This window comes from Calidris pugnax, unplaced genomic scaffold (genome assembly GCF_001431845.1).
Source record: "Calidris pugnax isolate Ruff unplaced genomic scaffold, ASM143184v1 scaffold25, whole genome shotgun sequence".
NCBI lineage: Eukaryota > Metazoa > Chordata > Aves > Charadriiformes > Scolopacidae > Calidris > Calidris pugnax.
This window is the reverse complement of record NW_015090805.1, coordinates 10,414,323-10,431,925: the sequence shown is the minus strand read 5'-3', so window position 1 is coordinate 10,431,925 and position 17,603 is coordinate 10,414,323. Positions and strand designations below refer to the sequence as shown.

The 17,603-nt window shown below is 41.8% G+C and overlaps 1 protein-coding gene across 1 annotated transcript in view; it reads right to left on the bottom strand.

Moving 5' to 3' along the window:
• Nucleotides 1–17,588, bottom strand: part of ADAMTS5 (ADAM metallopeptidase with thrombospondin type 1 motif 5) — a gene marked incomplete at its 5' end in the record, with an annotated part of 43,743 nt that extends 26,155 nt beyond the window's left edge. The window contains 2 exons of the mRNA XM_014938004.1: nucleotides 5,286–5,418; nucleotides 17,094–17,588. Of these exons, the coding sequence (XP_014793490.1) occupies nucleotides 5,286–5,418; nucleotides 17,094–17,588 (628 nt within the window). The remainder of the gene's footprint in view (nucleotides 1–5,285; nucleotides 5,419–17,093) is intronic.
• Nucleotides 17,589–17,603: the final 15 nt, after the last annotated feature.

Here is a 17,603-nt window from a genome sequence, read left to right as displayed (position 1 = left end):
TACCATACATATTGTTCTTGGTTTCATTTTTTTTCTGAAGAAGGGTCAGAATTTGTTTGCTATAAAGGTTACATAGATTAGACACGGTTGACATGGCCCTTTTTCTACAGAGGCCCTACAACTGAAATACAGACTCAGGCTCTGAATAAATACTTTCAATCCACTCAGAAATCAGCAAAATAGTGTTTTGATGTATTTCAGTGAACCACCTGAGTAGGGATTCTAGGAGATACCTCACTTCTAAAGCAGTTTCTTTCAGAAAAATTACGCTCTCTAATAAAGCACTACACTTTGCTGACAGCACTCGTGGTATTTTTGCCCCCAGCGGTGGCAGATGCCACAGAATGACAGCATGCTGAAAAGGATTTGGTGTTAAACATGTTATTTTCTAGTTTTACTTTCTGTACGGTTCCTTGATTTTAGGTGTTACCCAGTATAGCTGTGGCGGAATTTGTGATAACTTCACCTAACCAGAATAAATGAGGCTGAGAAGAGACCTTGCAAAGCCATCTTGTGCATCCCTCTGCCCTGGGGCAGGATCAGGGTCCCCTGAGCCACAGCCCTTTCAGCCAGCCGGCTCCTGTGAACCTCCAGGAACCGAGATTTCACAGCCTCCCCAAGCAATTCATTCCTGCCTTTAACTGTCCTTCTGCTTAGACGATTTTGGCTAATGCTTAAAGTAAATCTCCCTTGCTGCAATTTAAGGCCATTACCCCTTGCACTGTCCCAGGTGGACACAGAGAATGATTTATTACGTAAATTTTCACAATGATTTTTTTAATATATTTGAAGATTGCTTTTATGCCTCCCCTTTGGCCTCCTCTTCTCTAAAGTCACATGTAAAAGATAAAAGAAAACTAATGAACAGAGGTTTAATTAGTTCCATGTAGCAATTTTAAAGTGATATTCTAAAAATAAAATACTTGGAAAGAACATCAGTAAACCATATCACTCAGGAGGATAGAAGGAGTAATGGCATGCCAGTGCGGTTGCACAACAGAGAAATAAGAACTTTGCAAAAGTTCAAATGAACATTACCACTGAGCAAAAAGGCAGTGCTTTAAAAAAAAAGAAAAGAAAAAAGATTGATGGGATACATGCAACCCATGTAACCCACTGAACTAAACTGGAGCTTTGCCTGCTTAAAGACTGCAGGAAGGATGCTTTTGTATTTAAGGACTAGATCGAAACTCAAGAGACAAGTTAATGTTTGGCTTTCCTTGAGACTTCCTTTGTGATTTTGGTAAATTACCCATTGATAAAATGAGCAGTAGCTCCACTTATTTTCTCTTGAACTCTTCTCATTTTGTTTTAGTTGAAAACAAACTCTTTAGGATGGTGGGCTGGCTGTGCTGAAGCATGTGGGACTCCAGCACAGGAGAAGCCAAAGACAGCAGAAACTTCTGACTGTGACTGCATCACAAAATGCAACACCAGGCTACTAAACACGGAATTGCCAAGTATTGGATATATCCCGATGCAAGAGATGTTAAAGGTTGATTGACTGTGTCTATTGGTGATATTGGATCATGCTTATCTTCATAGGATGGCTTGTAATTCAACACTGTAAAAGCAACAAATCTCCAACCCAAAAGTCCAGAGTGAGAATCTAGTTATTTTTGTTTCCTGATGGTTATTTTAATAAGGGATATATGGGGAAACAATATGCTAGTGCTGACTTATGAAAAATATTAAGTAAATGTTGAGATTATGAGCAAAGCATTTAATGCTTTTCTCCAGATGTCTCTGTGAAGCAGGGAAGTGCATGAAATAAGGAATTTTATTTTTTTTTTTCAGAGAATAGGCTGATGATAACAAAGACTTGGAGAATGTCTGCACACTTTGCCTAAGCCAGCTCAGATACCCCTGCAAAGCTATGGAGGAATAGCTGAAGGAGTTGCTGAAAGTCAAAAAAGACATCCATATGCTACAACATGGAGCTGAACTAATGATTTCGGGCAAGAATCCAGAAGACTATTTTTGCGACAGCAAAGCTACTGCTGTCCAAACTGGTAGCAGCATGTCCCCCATTAGAAAATAACCATATATGGATTTACCATTAGTGGCTCTATGTCTTGACAGGCTATGATTTAAAAATAACGCTTATGCTATTAGCACTGCTTCCCTTTATTCTGAGGAGAAACTGGATTACCATGTTCAAAGTTATAAGGTCTCCTATTTTTTGCTGCATTATCCTCATTTTCTGCATTTGATATTGGACACAAATTATTCCTGTTTTTCACACATATAAGTAGGACAAGATTCAGGTCCTACCTTTATATGCATATATATGTATCTTTATATATGGATCTCCATCTCTTATTGCCAGCTAATCAGTTGTAATAGGAATTTCATTGCATCTATTTCTTTTCTGTGCTCTTGTTTACAGCTCTTTGGAGATTTTGCCTGTTATTGCTGCTTATTCATACTCTCCCCCTCAAAAACCACTGGCCAAAATCCATCTATTTTACCTGAAAGAAAAAAATAAACATCTAACACATAATGTGGCAGACACCCTGGCAACAGAAGCGGCAGGCTTTACTCTTTAGTGGGCTGCTTTTTGGCTTCCTATGCACGTAACCAACCTGAGCCCCTGGGCTGTGCATCGTCCTGTTTGGTTGAGCTGCAGTTCCATTTACTTTGGTTACCTTCCAGAGAAAGAATATGATCCTCGCAAATGCTCTTGGATCCTTCAGGCAGGAAACAAGAGCGTTCAGATCCCCTTGCAGTCAAAGCGAGGACACACAGCCATTCTCCAGATCAAGTCCACATTAATGATGCTGCATCTGCCAGACGTGCACAGGCAGCAGGGTTATTAAAAAAACTGCAGATGGTGATTCCGATTCACTTCGCAGCTCACCTCGCTCTTCCTACTGACAGAAAGGAGCATCTTCGACTTAGAGCCCTTAGCACCCCCTCTGTCTTGCACGGCATGTCCTATGCTGGCAGGTGAACTCCACTGAATAACTAAGCCGCTGTAAAATTAAAGCTACACGCTACCCACAGGACGGGGGGAACTTTTAAGACTTCTGAACTGTAGGAAGAAATCTGGTCTCCAAATAAAATAAAGCAAGGTTTTCCCCAAAGTGCTTAACTAAAGGGTATCCATGCCACACTTTTATTTTTCATCCTTTTTTGACCTTTAATTTAATGTAAGTACTCAAGCAATTTTAGCCGTGTTTTCTTCTCAACTTCTCCCACTTTAGGCCACACACACAAAGATCATTCTGTGACTTGACACCCCTCCGTTCTTAAAATCTTATGGTGGGGAGAAAAAAAATGGGATGTTATTTTAAACAACCTCAGACTAGAGTTTTTTTGCCCATTAGGGTACTTATTTATCCATTTCAATTCATGCCTTTTTACGTTGAAAATTATAGCTTTTACAGATTCCTGTAAACTTCTAGGTATGAAAATGGCTCTTTTTCAAAAACGTGCTGCTAGATCACCAAAAATAATTCACTTGTGTTTACATTTTCTTTGTGTGGTATTCAAGGGACTAATATTTGTATTTACTGCTCATCCCTTTCTTTATTGATCTGCGTTCTTTCCTTTTTCATTTATCTAAACATGTATTTATTGCTGATTAAAAGGTAGTCGAGATGCACTACCTGCCTCTTCACACATCAGACATATCAACACTAGCATTCCAAGGAGGTTCCTCATCCAACCACACCAACGCTCAATAACTTTCAGCACTTCTGGATGCAAGACGATACAAGCAGTCCCTAAAGCAGACTGGCCTTTGGGTTTTAGGCTAAGTTTGCCAATCTTTGCCCCACTTGTAGACTGGGATGTGTTGTTAGCTCATGATGGGTCATTAGCTTCACACCATCCCGATTTTATGCCACTAAACTCATCTGATGTGAGGCTGGATTTGATGCATTGCTGTACTGATCTACAAATGCTCAGAATTAGTGATTCCACAGGGCTTTTTCTTTCAATACTAAACCATCTTGTTTATTAAAATACAATTTCTGTCTTGGGGACTTGTTCAGCCACATTTTATGTTTTCATGCAACACGTGATACTTCTCCAGCCACTACTGATTTCCTTTCTTTGAGGCCCTGTAAGAGCAGTAGGGTTAGGTTCACTAACTGTTGAAGGGTCAGGTCACTGACATTCTAGCTGCTTTTTCATACTTGGTGACCTCCGGTTGCTGAGCCAGGTATATATAAGGCACACAACTCTTGGGCTCTACCTGCTAGCTACTTGAAAATTGAACTACTGCAATGATACTCCCAAAGCAAACTTTACTTTGGTTTGGCATGAGGTACAAGGCAATTCAGAAATTGGCTCTCTCTGAAAGTTCTCCTTTCCTTGTTATTTCCTTCCAAGAATGTTTAAAAAAAAAAAAAAAAAAAAAAAAAAACTTTACTTTGGTTTGGCATGAGGTACAAGGCAATTCAGAAATTGGCTCTCTCTGAAAGTTCTCCTTTCCTTGTTATTTCCTTCCAAGAATGTTTTAAAAAAAAAAAAAAAAGAAAAAAGTCCTCCACTTTTAAATTGCTGTGCACTCACCTAAGTGAACTACCCTCATACTGAATGTATTTCCAGTGAACACAGCTCAGAAAACATTAGTAAATTCAAAATAATCAAGATGGCAAGCAGTGTCTCTCAAGGAATATATCATGACAGACATAATGTCCCAGAGCATGAACTTTCTTCCTACGTTAAATTGCTGTTCACTGAGCTGGAGACTGAAACAAAGTTAAACAGGTTTTTTAAGCAAGCATTTATCACCTGACTACCATTTCACCTATTTCAGGATTCACATTAGGACCTTATTTTAACATAAAGGTGGAATTTCCATGCACTTAGAAAAAGATTAGAATTATGTTTGTTTTTTTTTTTTCCCAAAAGCCTTCTCTGCAGGTAATACACTGTCCCTGGAAAAAGTTTCATAACAATAGAGCATGCAAGTAATTCAAAAAGGTGAGTTATTTTTCCAAAGTTTATGCACTAAATGCAAGTGAATTACAATAGACGGGCCTTTTCAGGAGGAACACGTATTGACATCTTCAGACAGTAGCAGCAGCCTTTGAATTTTCACTTCAACTACTGCTTAGAAACGACACTGTCAGAAAGGAAACACCTACTGTGCGCCTTCACTTGCCTTCTGATCCCTTATTAGTTAACCCTGAAGTGCATATGTATACAGCCTTAATCCCCAAGTGAGTATCTGGACCAGGGGAAATCTGGAATTAATTGCGAAGTATTTTGGTTACTAATGCAGCTGTTACAAGTGTTTGATTTGGCAAGGGAACAGAAAAGGCACTGCATACCAATTTCGTGAGCCACTGTAAAAGCTGCATGGAGGCCGTCATCTTCAATCACTGCACAGCTGCGCTCAGGAGAGCATATGGTCCCAACGTCTGCCATTCCCAGAGTATCACATGAATGATGCCCACATAAATCCTGCCCAGGAAGGAAAAAAAAATAAAATCATTAAATTAAATTTTTACACCCACAGGTAACAACAGGTTAGTCACCAGCCCTTTGCAAACAGCAGAACCTGGATAAAAACCATCAATATATGGTTCCATCTAAAGATACCAGTGCAGTTTAAAAGCATGATGACCCAATCCCATCTCAGGTAAAGAGTCAGTGAAAATAGTTTCATTGACTTTAACAGGATTCGGATACTTTCTGTAATTAATTATTCTTGGTTTGTATTTCTGAAACACATACAGAAGCTTAAACTTGCACTGAGGTAAGTACTCAAAATACATGCTGTAAAAGCATTTCTTCATTGACAATAAAACCAGAAGAAGGTGAACCAAGTCACAGAGCGAAAGCTTCCTTGAACCACAGATCACCTTTCTTTTCAAAAGGCAACCCTTATACTTGTACTTCAAGGAATGAGATTATTATATATTAAACCTCTATGTCACACCTGTCAAGTAGTATTATGATTAATAACGTATTACCCAATATGCCAAGTATTTAAGCAATTCTCAAAGGCTGCTTAAAGAGTCAGTGATATGACAGCGCATAAACCCCCTTGATTCCTAGTCTGACTAGTGCAACAGCTTGATCACGTTTCCTACTTGTAGATATGGGCTGTCTCCTAAAACTATACAGGTAGCATCATTCCAGGATGATAGTGATAATGATAATGGCAGCTTTGGTCAGACATACTGTGTTTTGATAATCAGTAATAACTTTTTAATGCTTCTACTGAAGCAGAGGGAAGAATACAAGCCTGAATGTACATATATATGCTTTTTTGTTTAAGAAGGAAAAACAGGTGCCATGACATTTGGAACACTCCTAGACATTTCACTGTGGTTGAATGAAAATGTCACTTTCAAGATATGACAGTATTATCAAATGTTATTATCAAAATGATCAAAGAGTACCTTTTTCCCTTCATTTTTAAGACTCTCTTCTTCCCTTGAGATCTCCTTTTATAATGACTTTCTTTCATGAAGCCTTTCATAATTAATCCATCTGAATAACAGATACCCTGTATGACACTCTAGGTCAACAACATTCACTGATTATGAGTTTCAAATTTAGGCAAACCTGAAAACGCACAGGATTCAAATCCCACTAAAGTCAAAGAAAAACACACTGGGTTCACAGATACTGTGACAGAGCACCTCTTTACAAAAAGAAAAAAAAAAGAAAAAGAGTATTTTTTTTTCCCCTCCCAGGTTGAAATTAAGAGTTTTTCAAGCTAAAATTACATAGCAACATTACATATATGGAACAAGAATCCAGGATCAGTTTTTCTGGTTTCCAGGTGTCTGGGAACTCTTTGGTAAGTGCACTCTTGGTGCTACTTAATGTCAAGATTTCAACGTTGCAGTACCAATGGACAAAACAGTCTCACAAAAAAAGAAAAGGAATAAAGTTCAAAAAGTACTTCAATTCCCAAATTTTCACAGGTATTATCCATGGTTTAAGAAGAACTTCCATTCTGTAGCAATGCAGATAATATGCAGGGAATTTTCTGTCTAACCCCATGGGCTCCCACCCTTGACATCCAATTAGCTCCCCAGATTTTGCTTCTGGCCCTGCATGGGTTATGGGAAGGTACAGAAGAAGGACAGCCAGTTTCAAGTACTTTAAAAGGAATGAAATTTTTTTTCAGTTTTATTTGGGCAAGTAAACTTATCATTTGCAGAATCTCGGGACCAATGTTGGAAGAGGCTCTGAGTGAGATCATATTACTATAGTGTCTATCATCTGGGGCATATTCAACAAGGAAGATGCAATCCTTAAGCTCCTGTTACTTTTGCTTAGGTTCATATCCATTTAGCCTTTTATTTATCACTTCTGAACCCGGCCCTTTCAGTCTAAGGACATGTTTTACACAGAGCACGTTCCATGTAAAAGTAAGTGGTTTACCTACAGCAGGACGAGTAACAAAACCCAGAAAAAACCTATGTGCATAGTACCAATAAAAATACCTTTTCATGATGATATAATCAGCCTAAATAAATGACTGTGAGCTGTATAGGAAGTAAGATACTTTTATACTAGTGCAATTTGAACTGAATCCACACAAGTAGTTGAATTGGAATTCTGACACAAGTACCAAAAAGCACATAAATCAGACAGAAAGCAGCTTACTGGAACAGGTCTAAATTACACTCAGGTTGATAGTGCCAAGGGTAGTATAAAACACATTAATTAATTCAGGCCTTGTCTCTGCATGCAGATTTTGTGTCATTTGGTCTTTTCTTGTATCTGGGTGTCACTATTACGTAGATACTTACATCAGTACTAGTCCCAGTACGGGCACAATTATATTAGCCCCCAGATGTCTTATGTCAGTGCTTGATTTATTTCCATTTGCAAAGAAGAAGAAACTATGCCAGTGATATGGTATGAAGCCATACCAGCACATGCAAACAGACCTCACAATGGTTCTCCAGATCTGATGACACAAGTATAATTAAAAGAATACAATCTTTCTAAGCAGAGAATTTCACAAACTACGGAAGAGTTACTTTTTATGGGATGTGTGGAGGTTGAAAAATTATGACAGGGATGTTAACCGTAAGCAGCCCTTTTGACTCTTGGCTGGTTAGTAATCCTGACCTCAACATTTCCAAAGCTATGCACAGGATTGCATTATGCCACATTCATTAGACATCAAAAAAAAAAAAAGCAAGCAAAAAAGCTATGTACATATACAAGCACTAAAGGACATAGCAAAGTTTGGTTACTTTTCATATGTTACATGTTACTGACTTTTTACCACGCTGCACGCCCGGGTTTTCTTAAGAACTCCAGTCACTTCATCAAACCACTGTTCCTCCATTTCCATCATTTCCCAGAGAGTATGACATGTGTCCACACATTTCAACATCCCACTAGCAACTTTTAGGGCCGTGCTCATCTCTTTAACAGTTGTCTAGACAAAACGAAACAAGCTTTACACTTTCTTTATGAAATACCTTAATTTTGATTCAGATACAATGCATTTCTTGAAGAGCTGCATTAGTTAAAGGTTGCTCCCAGGAAATCCCACAACAGAAGATAAGTGATTCTGAAAATTGCTTATCTGTAAAATTACCTAGCTCCTCCAACATCCCAGGGGCAGTTGTTCTCCAGCTCTCCCTGGGGTGTTGGAGGTGCTCGGTAATTTTACATGACACCCAGATGGTGTGAGACCAACGATCCCCGTAAGGGAGAATAGAGGAGAACAACTTCCCTGTGGTCAGAAAGTGGTGGACAGTGCCAGAGTAAAGCTCCATCCTCTTCAGCCAACAGGGTGACCACCTCCGTGCTGCCTCCCTGGCAAGGCAAGGTGGCCTGGGCAGCCCTGCAGCTGCCTCCTGAACCCCAGCTGGGCAGCAGCTGAGGAAACTTGTAAAGGGTCTTGGAAATATTTTCTGGCCTTGCTTCTTTGAGGGACGTCTACGGGTTGCCAACCTCCTGGTAGAGCAGGGGACGCGTTGGCTATCCTTTGAATAGAGAACATGTGCTGAGCCCTCTGGGTTTTGCTGCAGACTCCTCCGCGACTGCACAAGAATCATAGAATCATAGAATCATAGAATGGTTTGGGTTGGAAGGGACCTTAAAGATCATCGAGTTCCAACCCCCCTGCTATGGGCAGGGACACCTCCCACTAGACCAGGTTGCTCAAATAGCCATCCAGCCTGGCCTTGAACACCTCCAGTGATGGGGCATCCACGACCTCCCTGGGCAACCTGTTCCAGTGCCTCACCACCCTCACTGTAAAGAATTTCTAATGCATTTTTTTTAAGCTAATGCTGACATTATCAATAATCACTTGGGCTGATTATGGAAGACTCAGCTCCATTATGTTCTCAACCGATATTCTCATTTATTCTCTATTTCTCTTTCCTCTGCATGAGTTGAACTTTAATATATTTCTATTCATAGCATCACATAGTATAAAGTATACACATAATTAAAGCCTATAAAGTGGCATCCCTGAGACAAATATTCTGAGAATTTTGCTATCAGGTCAACTCACCATTCCGTAGCTACATGGTCTCTCCCTACACCACGATTTCGAGTGACATTATTGAAAGGCACACCTGGTTACACTTTCACTGATTTAAAACTTTATGGCAACATTTCTTTTGACTTACACCTCCTGTAGCTGTATCGACCATGGATTATTTGTTACCAGCATCAATAGCCAATTTTTAGTTTTCTTGGGCAGTCTTGGAAAGCAGTCTCAGACTTTTATGAAATAAAGATTCTGGGAGTACATTAAAAGTTTTGAGTTCCCTTGAAAATAATTTTTTTTTTTTTCAAGGCAGGCCCAGATGTAATGAAGCAATCTAAAAAATCTGTGTGGATCTCCTCAACTTTTCTTACTTCAGCTAAAGCACTAAGAAAGCGGGAACTCACATGACACTTAAAATTATTTTCCAATTATTATTTCACTCTGGTGTGTGGCTTCTATTTAAAAAGTTAATCACATACTCAGATCTGTCTACTAATTTAATTGTCTCCAAATAGCAGCAGAAGCTTTGAAGAATAAGTGTTTCTTGGTATTTCTAAAGAAGGAATCCAGAGTCTGGCCCTTAATCTGCATTACAGGAGTTTCAAAATAAAAGAATGACTAGGAAATTCATTTGTTACATGGGAAGTAATAGATGTTAGGACTTAAGCTTTGGCATAGGAATGACTTAGGAAAAGTGAGCTGTACATCATAAGACTAGTAATTAATTAGACAGCTCATTAAAGGCCAAGTTTTCTTGGCATTTGTAAGTACGTCAAGAGCAGCTGGCTGTTTGCCATGTATACGTGGCATTGTTGTGAATGAAGATAACTGTCGTGGCTCCCTGCTGGAGCAGCTAATTTATTTTACCTGAAGTTCTTTGATTTGTGCAGTAGGCTTAAAAACAAGAATAAACTGTTTTGTGAAACCTGGTATTAGGCCAGAGCCCGTGGATTTGATCCAACACAGGATTTAAGCATCACCATGGACAGTTTGGTGCAATGCAAGGGCAGAAGAACAAAACTGGTTCGTCTGGTCTTTGGGTTATCTACCCCTCACAGGGGCTTGCAGTTTGTGACCTTATAGGCCACAAAGCGCCACACTTTTACAGTCCTGAGCAGCTTAGCACTTAGCTTATACCATGGCTTGATTGGGGTTGTGATGCTTAATGTTTCTGGGTCTTTGCCCCTGAAGGAACCCAAGCCTATATACATTCTCAGATCAGATATACGAGAAACCAACAGGATTAGGTTTCCTATTGGGCACAGCTGCACATAATCTTCTTTTAAAGCCGAGCTAACAGCTTTCACATCCCTGTGTGTTCGTGTTCATTCCCTTGCTTTTCTGGTTTCTTTACAATGGCTCATCAGTCAAAGCCTTTGCCCAATAAGAAGGTGATCCAGCTTCAAATTCCTTTGAGGGATGAGGATACTTAGAAGCGTGTTTCTTAGGACAGTGCTCTTCAGCCTACATCAGACCTATGGTCTGATGACCATATCAGACCTATCAGACTATGGTCTACCGTGAAGTTCTGCACGTGTCCCCACACGCAGGGAGCTGGGGCTCCTCCTGCTGCAGCCCACGCACCAAAGGTTCCCCTTGCCCTGACTGCAGGTAGTGCTTAGGGCACTTGGTGACGGGACAGCATTTTTGGTCCCTGTCCCCCAGCCTGATTCTGTATTTTACACAGAGAGGTCCTTTGGTAAATTACAGAAACAGCCTTCTCTCCATGCTTCGGGAACACAGGCTGCCTTGCTCTAAGCGGTGGGCTCCAGTCAGCGGCTTCAGGTCACGATTTCTCTCCTTCTCACCATATGAATCTTGAATTACTTGCTAAACAGTGACATAGCTTTGGTCAGAGGGGTGGAAAGTTTCCTTAACACCTGGAACAGCTTACAACCTACCGGTTAAGGACCTCTCCTGGGAGGTGGGCGATGCAGACCTAAAATCCCTCAAGCAGAGGAAGGAATTAAATACGACTTTCTGGCTTCCTGCAGCAGCATTCCCACCGCAGGCCTGTAAAGGGAGGGCAGGGTCATGGCGGTATTTGGGACCCACGCATCCACCCTCCCACACGCCCCTCTGCAAAGCGGGTGGAAGTTTTATTCATGTCACAGCAAGGCAGGAGGGAACATGTGGAGGAAAGTAAGGTTCACGCAAATAGAAAGTATTACGGGTATCGCCCAAAGAGCACCTTATGTTGGGAAGTCAAAAGGAGCACAGGACCTAAGAAAAAAACAGACCACTAAAGCTATTGAAAATAAGGGCTAACTGGTGAACAAAGTAATTAAGGAATCGTCTATTTTACCCCTCAACCGATACTGTGACATTTAAAAAGAGAGCCTTTACAAGCCAAAAAGGTCGAAGGCTGCCCTGGAGGAAGGCTGCTGTGAAAAGTCCTCTTCCCGAGACAGTGATGGGTCTCGCTCATGGGGATGTCCAGGTTAGGGTACCAGAAGGAGGGTCTGGCTATCGCTGTGAAGCAAGAAAGGACTCCTGTCAGACTCACTGAGATACTGCTCCCATGACCGTATTTTGAGAGGAAAGATTGAAGTCTGGTTACCTTTCAAGGAAAAAAAGGAGTGGAGATACCTGCCATACTGACCAAGGAAAAAAAAAAAAAAAAAGCACATCTTTTCCTCCAGTAGTTTAACTTAAAAATTTAGGTCATCTTCCTTTCAGGTTAATGTGCTAAATTGCTGACCGAGTTCTGAGCATTTAAATCTCAAATGTACAGAGCTGTCTTTCTGAATTCTAGATATGGTGAAATTCAAGGAAACCCAACGTATGCATGATGTCCTGTTGGGTTAACTTTAGCACATGCATGCCACATTTGCTGGCTTCAGAAACTACCTTGACACCAGACTGGTTATTTAGGCATGTTCTTATTCTGTCCTTGCATGGTATGGGGATCCTAGGCACTCATGATCCCAGGCCATTCTTCAATAAAGTATTAGAAATAGAGCCTAAACTTGATTAAGTTTTTACACTCTGAATGTACACATTAACAAAACAACTTTTTTTTTTCTAAAGTATATGAAGAAAATGTAGAAGCATACGTAAACTGCAGATTATTTAAAAATACTGACAAAACGCACATAAAGCTTTTGGACTCTGCATGGGGAGGGGAAGGGCAGACCAAGTTTCAGTTACAAAACTGGCGACTGGTGAACAAGGAAAAATGTGTGGTTTAGCTTGCCTAACCCATCATTCCTCTGTGGGGAAACTCCACACCATCTCTAGATCAGTGTGAATCACACAACTTCTGCACAAATTATGTCCCACTTTATTTTCCCCAGGGATATTATCTAAACATATGAGATTTGCAACAAAATTGGTGAAAACACTATGAAACTGGTAGGCACATCCCAGTATAACTTCTTTAGAGTACTAATAATAAACATTAGTAAATTACATTCTAACGACCATTGGTACAGTGACCTGCTTTACTAATATGGGATAATAATTGTTGGGAAGATGATAATATAGAAAAGAAAAAAAGAAAGAAGAGCTAAAGCCAAGGAAAGCATGTGCTCCACGCAATGAAATTATCGTCTACAGAGCTGAGATAATCCAAAGTTTGCTGTTGAAATTCAACAGGACTGTCAGAGTGACAGTTAAACTAAATCACACACACAAGACCCATATAATGACTGTGTATAAAAAGGCAGGACAGTGGCCTTTGGCTCTAGCATGAACTTTTTGTTAGAGCCAGGCATGATGGTACTATCATGGATGATGCTAACAGGCATTTAGGAAACTATTTTTTCTTGCTCTTGCTGCCTGTATCTACTGTGAGAAGTATCTATCTTAATTTTCACATGATTCAGAATTGAGGGGAAAGGAGAGGAAGTGAACTGGATTTAGTCCAAATGCATTCAATAGTTCACAGGAAACTTAACTAAGGGTCACTAATGAAACAAATTGGATGAATTCTAGAGGACAATTGCGGAGCAGGCTAGACCTTGGAAAAGAACAGGCTGAGTTTAAGTGCAGTTTGCAAGTCATCCCTAATACATTTTTCTACTGTGACATATAAGCTGGCAAGTATTTTCTCACACCCGTAATATCCTGAAGACTGAAGATAACCTGCTGCCAGCTTCCGAGAACTGTCCACAATCAAAAAAGCCTGAAACAGACCAAATTCTAAATTTGCTGTTGACTTCGCTGCCACTGAGAACAAAGTCTTCTCCAGGAGAAAAGGGCTTTACAAGCTCTTCCTCCTCCCCTGCCACACAGGGCAAAGGACTCACCTGGCCACCAGACGACTGAATCCTTGCATCACCCTATGCTGTGGAGGATGCTCTGAAGATGCATGTGGCCCAAAAATTTACAGCTGCTGTCAAGGACTCAACCACAAAGTAGCTGAACAGCAGGAAACCCATTTATTCTCTAAGGCTGTTAAGGCCTTAGTGAGAGCTCTGAGGGTTTATTAAAAAATTATCAAATGACAAATCAGACTCCTGTCAGGCTTGATACTGGCCATCATGGGTCAAAACAACAGATTGAGACCACTGGGAAAATATACTTCTCCTCATTAGATTTGGAGAATTTAAATAATCACAGGAGAACCTCATTATGTTTCTGCAATATTTAGTGACAGATAATTTCTGTGCTCATTGAGGGTTTTTACACTGTTTTACACAGGTGCTAATAATGCCCAGACATGCTACTGTACTTTTCCTTGCAGTCACAGGGCAAATGGATTCACTGCAGCCCATGGGCAGTTATAGGGTTCTTGCCACCACTTACAAGCAATACACAGCCTTAAAATGGTTTTAACACCAGTAGACTGTGAACTGAAACCATGTTCATATTTATTTACTATTTATCGCGCTCTGCAGCATAATTGCTTTAAAGCCTTTATCAAAGTAAATATAACCAAAAGTGGGTGAATGTTTTAATCCGGAATCAGTAAATCTCCTTTTAAAAATCTTTTTGCATGGGATGTACTCTCAAGTATGAGTGATGATGTTAATAATTTGAACAACTAGCACTAATGTTATAATAAGGAGAGCTGCTAGCGCACTCTTAGTTGATGTACGGTTATTAATTTATCTCTAAACAACTAATAACAACAGAAGAGGAGGATGCAATAGTGCTGAATTATGACAGAATTCTTCCTTCATAAGGAACTCTAGTAAAGCTGCTATCTTTTCAGAAAAGCTTCTTTTGGTGTCAAAAATAACATCTAAGTAGATGTCATTCCAGAAGGAAGATAATTATTATATTAGAGACTTGTATGGCGACAGGCGTGCATAATTTAGATTCTGACTACACATAAACAGTTACATACAGCTGAGGACATGCATTCAGCTGACAAATGATTTGCAAATATTATTTGTTGACGCAGAGACACAAAGTTCAAGGTGGCCTCAGTTAGTAAACAAAGACGGAAAATGTACCTCACACATTTACCCCATGCCTAAAAACCAAGCCATTTAGAAGAAGACATCTGGATGTTCAAAAATTAGCATTATGGTATTTGGAGCCCATCAAAACACGCAGCCATGGCTTGGCGTCTAGTAGCTAAGCAACGTACTTCATACATTCAAAACATAGTTGTAAAAGTTGGATCCTCCTGCCAATTGCTGCCACTCTCATCAAAAAGCTAAACTGGAAAAAATCTCTCTTTAGTTCAAAGTGGGGCTATTTGCTCCGGGAAACATCTCTACTGCTTTTTCATCCTTTAACCCTTTTCGTGTTTACATTCCAAGAGGAGCAAACAGATTCGTGTTGACATTTCAAGTGTAAGCATATAAAAATCGTGCGGACTCACTCATATTCCCCGCAAAGAACATCATGAAGACATGTAGCAAGAAACTACAGTCTTGTTCTCATTGGATACTGAAATGTAATGCCAAACAATCTGCATGTGCACAAAGCAAATCATTAAAGCAGATTAAGTTATACTCAGTTGCACTGACGAGTTAATCCCACAGCTAAATATGTTAAAATGTAAACCAAGAAAGTCTGTGCTTTTTGCTTGCAAAGCCTTTACATCCCTAAGTAACAGTGCAAGCAGTATTTGCATCTTAAGAGTGGAAGGAGACCATGCAGACTGTGACACTTTGTTTAGTTTAGGTACTACTTACATCCAAAAGAAGCCACTGTACGCATGGAAGATGCATTACTCAGGAGTCTTTGAAAGTGGATTACTGATTAGCAGCATCCATGAAGAGAATTACAGATAAGCATCTGTAAAGCAAGTGCCCTTTAAACTCACATCCTATCTCAATCCAAATTAACTTAATAATTGACTTTAAGATTCACAGTCTGCCACCCTAAGAGTTTCTGAATTGTAATAAATCCCAGTGAAATAAATGGTAATAGTGGCAGAGAAAAAACACTTCAGTGAAAAGTGATGGATTCTGGCCCAGACTTAATTAATAAGATATTAGAAAGGATGTTTATAGCAAAAAGCAAGAGCATCCTGACCCAGCCTAGGTAGCCTGCTTTCATTCAGATTATAATGATTAAAAAAAAAAAAAAAAAAGGAAAGCTTGCAAATTGGACCAATGGGCTTTAAACTGCTAAAAAAGGCTCCTGCTGTACAAGTGATGCCTGACTGACACAGAACCTAATGTTTCAACTATTTACAGCTTTAAAAGCAAGCCAGGCGCTTTTTTTCCCCCCTTCTGGAGCAACTCTTTCCACAAACCATCCAAAGCATCCTTTTTGGCAGGCTCCTATGATGTAGAAAAGCAGGCGAACTCAAACGAATGGAAAGTCATGCAGTTATTTTTTTCGTACTTGGGGAAGGGAAAAAAAGAAAACACCAAACCCAAACCGCTGAAGGGATATTCTTACAGAAGAACCTCATTGCATAAACTCGGCCACATGTCTACTGGAGAAATGTCCCTTAATGACCTCTGGCAATGCAATTAATTAACAACTGGGTAGGGAGCAAGGCGCAGCAGCTCTGCAGGGGTAAGACTGGCCAGATCCGACCCACAGCTGATCACTTGAGGAACGGGAAAGAGATTGCATGCCCTTACCAGCAGCCTGACTCCCTCCACTTCTGCAGCTCTGTTTACCTGCGGTTGCCATTTACGTCCTACCCTTGAACCACAAGCGCTGCCGGCTCCCAGCGTGGCGGACCTGTTCTTGCTGGAAATAGCATCTCCATGTGCTCAACAAGGAAGTTGCGTGGACTTTTAAGGTGCTCTCCACCGTTTTTCCCCTAACAGGTTGGTTGAGGGACTAATTTAGACTAGTGAGCGCTATCAGCCCTTTGCCTGCACCACCTCCCTGGAGAGAAAGCGGCCGTGTGTGAAACATCTCATGGGGAAGGATGAGATACCCATCTCATCTGGGTCCCCCAGTCAGGTACACTACCACCTCTCTGCCCTGGCAGGCATCCCAGCACCAAACTGGCAGGAATGACCACGTCCCACGGCGGGGGTGAGCCCTGACAGGGGAGGGGGCACACGCACCCATACACCATTTGTTGGGTTTTCAGCTCTTCTTCCATCCTCAGCCGCTGTGTCCGTGGCTGCTGGTCCCTTCCCCCGAAGGGATGGACGGAGGGGTGAGCACAGAGGCAACCACCCGGCAAAGCAGGACAGCGAGGCTGGAGGGCGGCCACGTCGCAGCCCGGTCACCCCACCATGCACGGCTGGAGGCAAAGCAAGGCGCCGTCGGCCGGGGCGATGCCTACCTCGCGGGTGAAGAGGATGGCGGCGTCGTAGTGCTCATCGTGGTCGTCGTCGAGGCGGTTGTGCTGGTGCTGCCACTTGCAGAAGTTCTTGAGGGTGGTGGCGGCGTTCCTGTTGACCTCCAGCCCTTTCTCCTTCTCCCCCAGGGCCACCACCTTCACCACGGCCAGCCGGACGTGGTTCTCCAGGCTGGCGTGGGCGTAGAGCCGGGAGGCGATGGAGGCCAAGGTGAGCAGGTAGTGCTGCAGCCCCTTCCCGTACTTGCGGACCATGGAGGCGTCGGCCACCAGCAGCAGCTCCACCTGCCGGGCCCGGGAGACGGAGCGACGCCGCCGCCGCCGGCCGTCCCCCGCCACCGCCGCCGCCGGGCCGGCCGGGTCGCGGGTCTCGCAGCTGGTGCGGGCCGGCACCGTCTGGAAGCTGAAGCCGTCCCTGCGGAAGAGGTGTGGGATGCGGGCCGGCCCCTCTCCGTAGATCCGCGGGTCGGCCGCCTCCCCGCCGCGCCGCGCCGG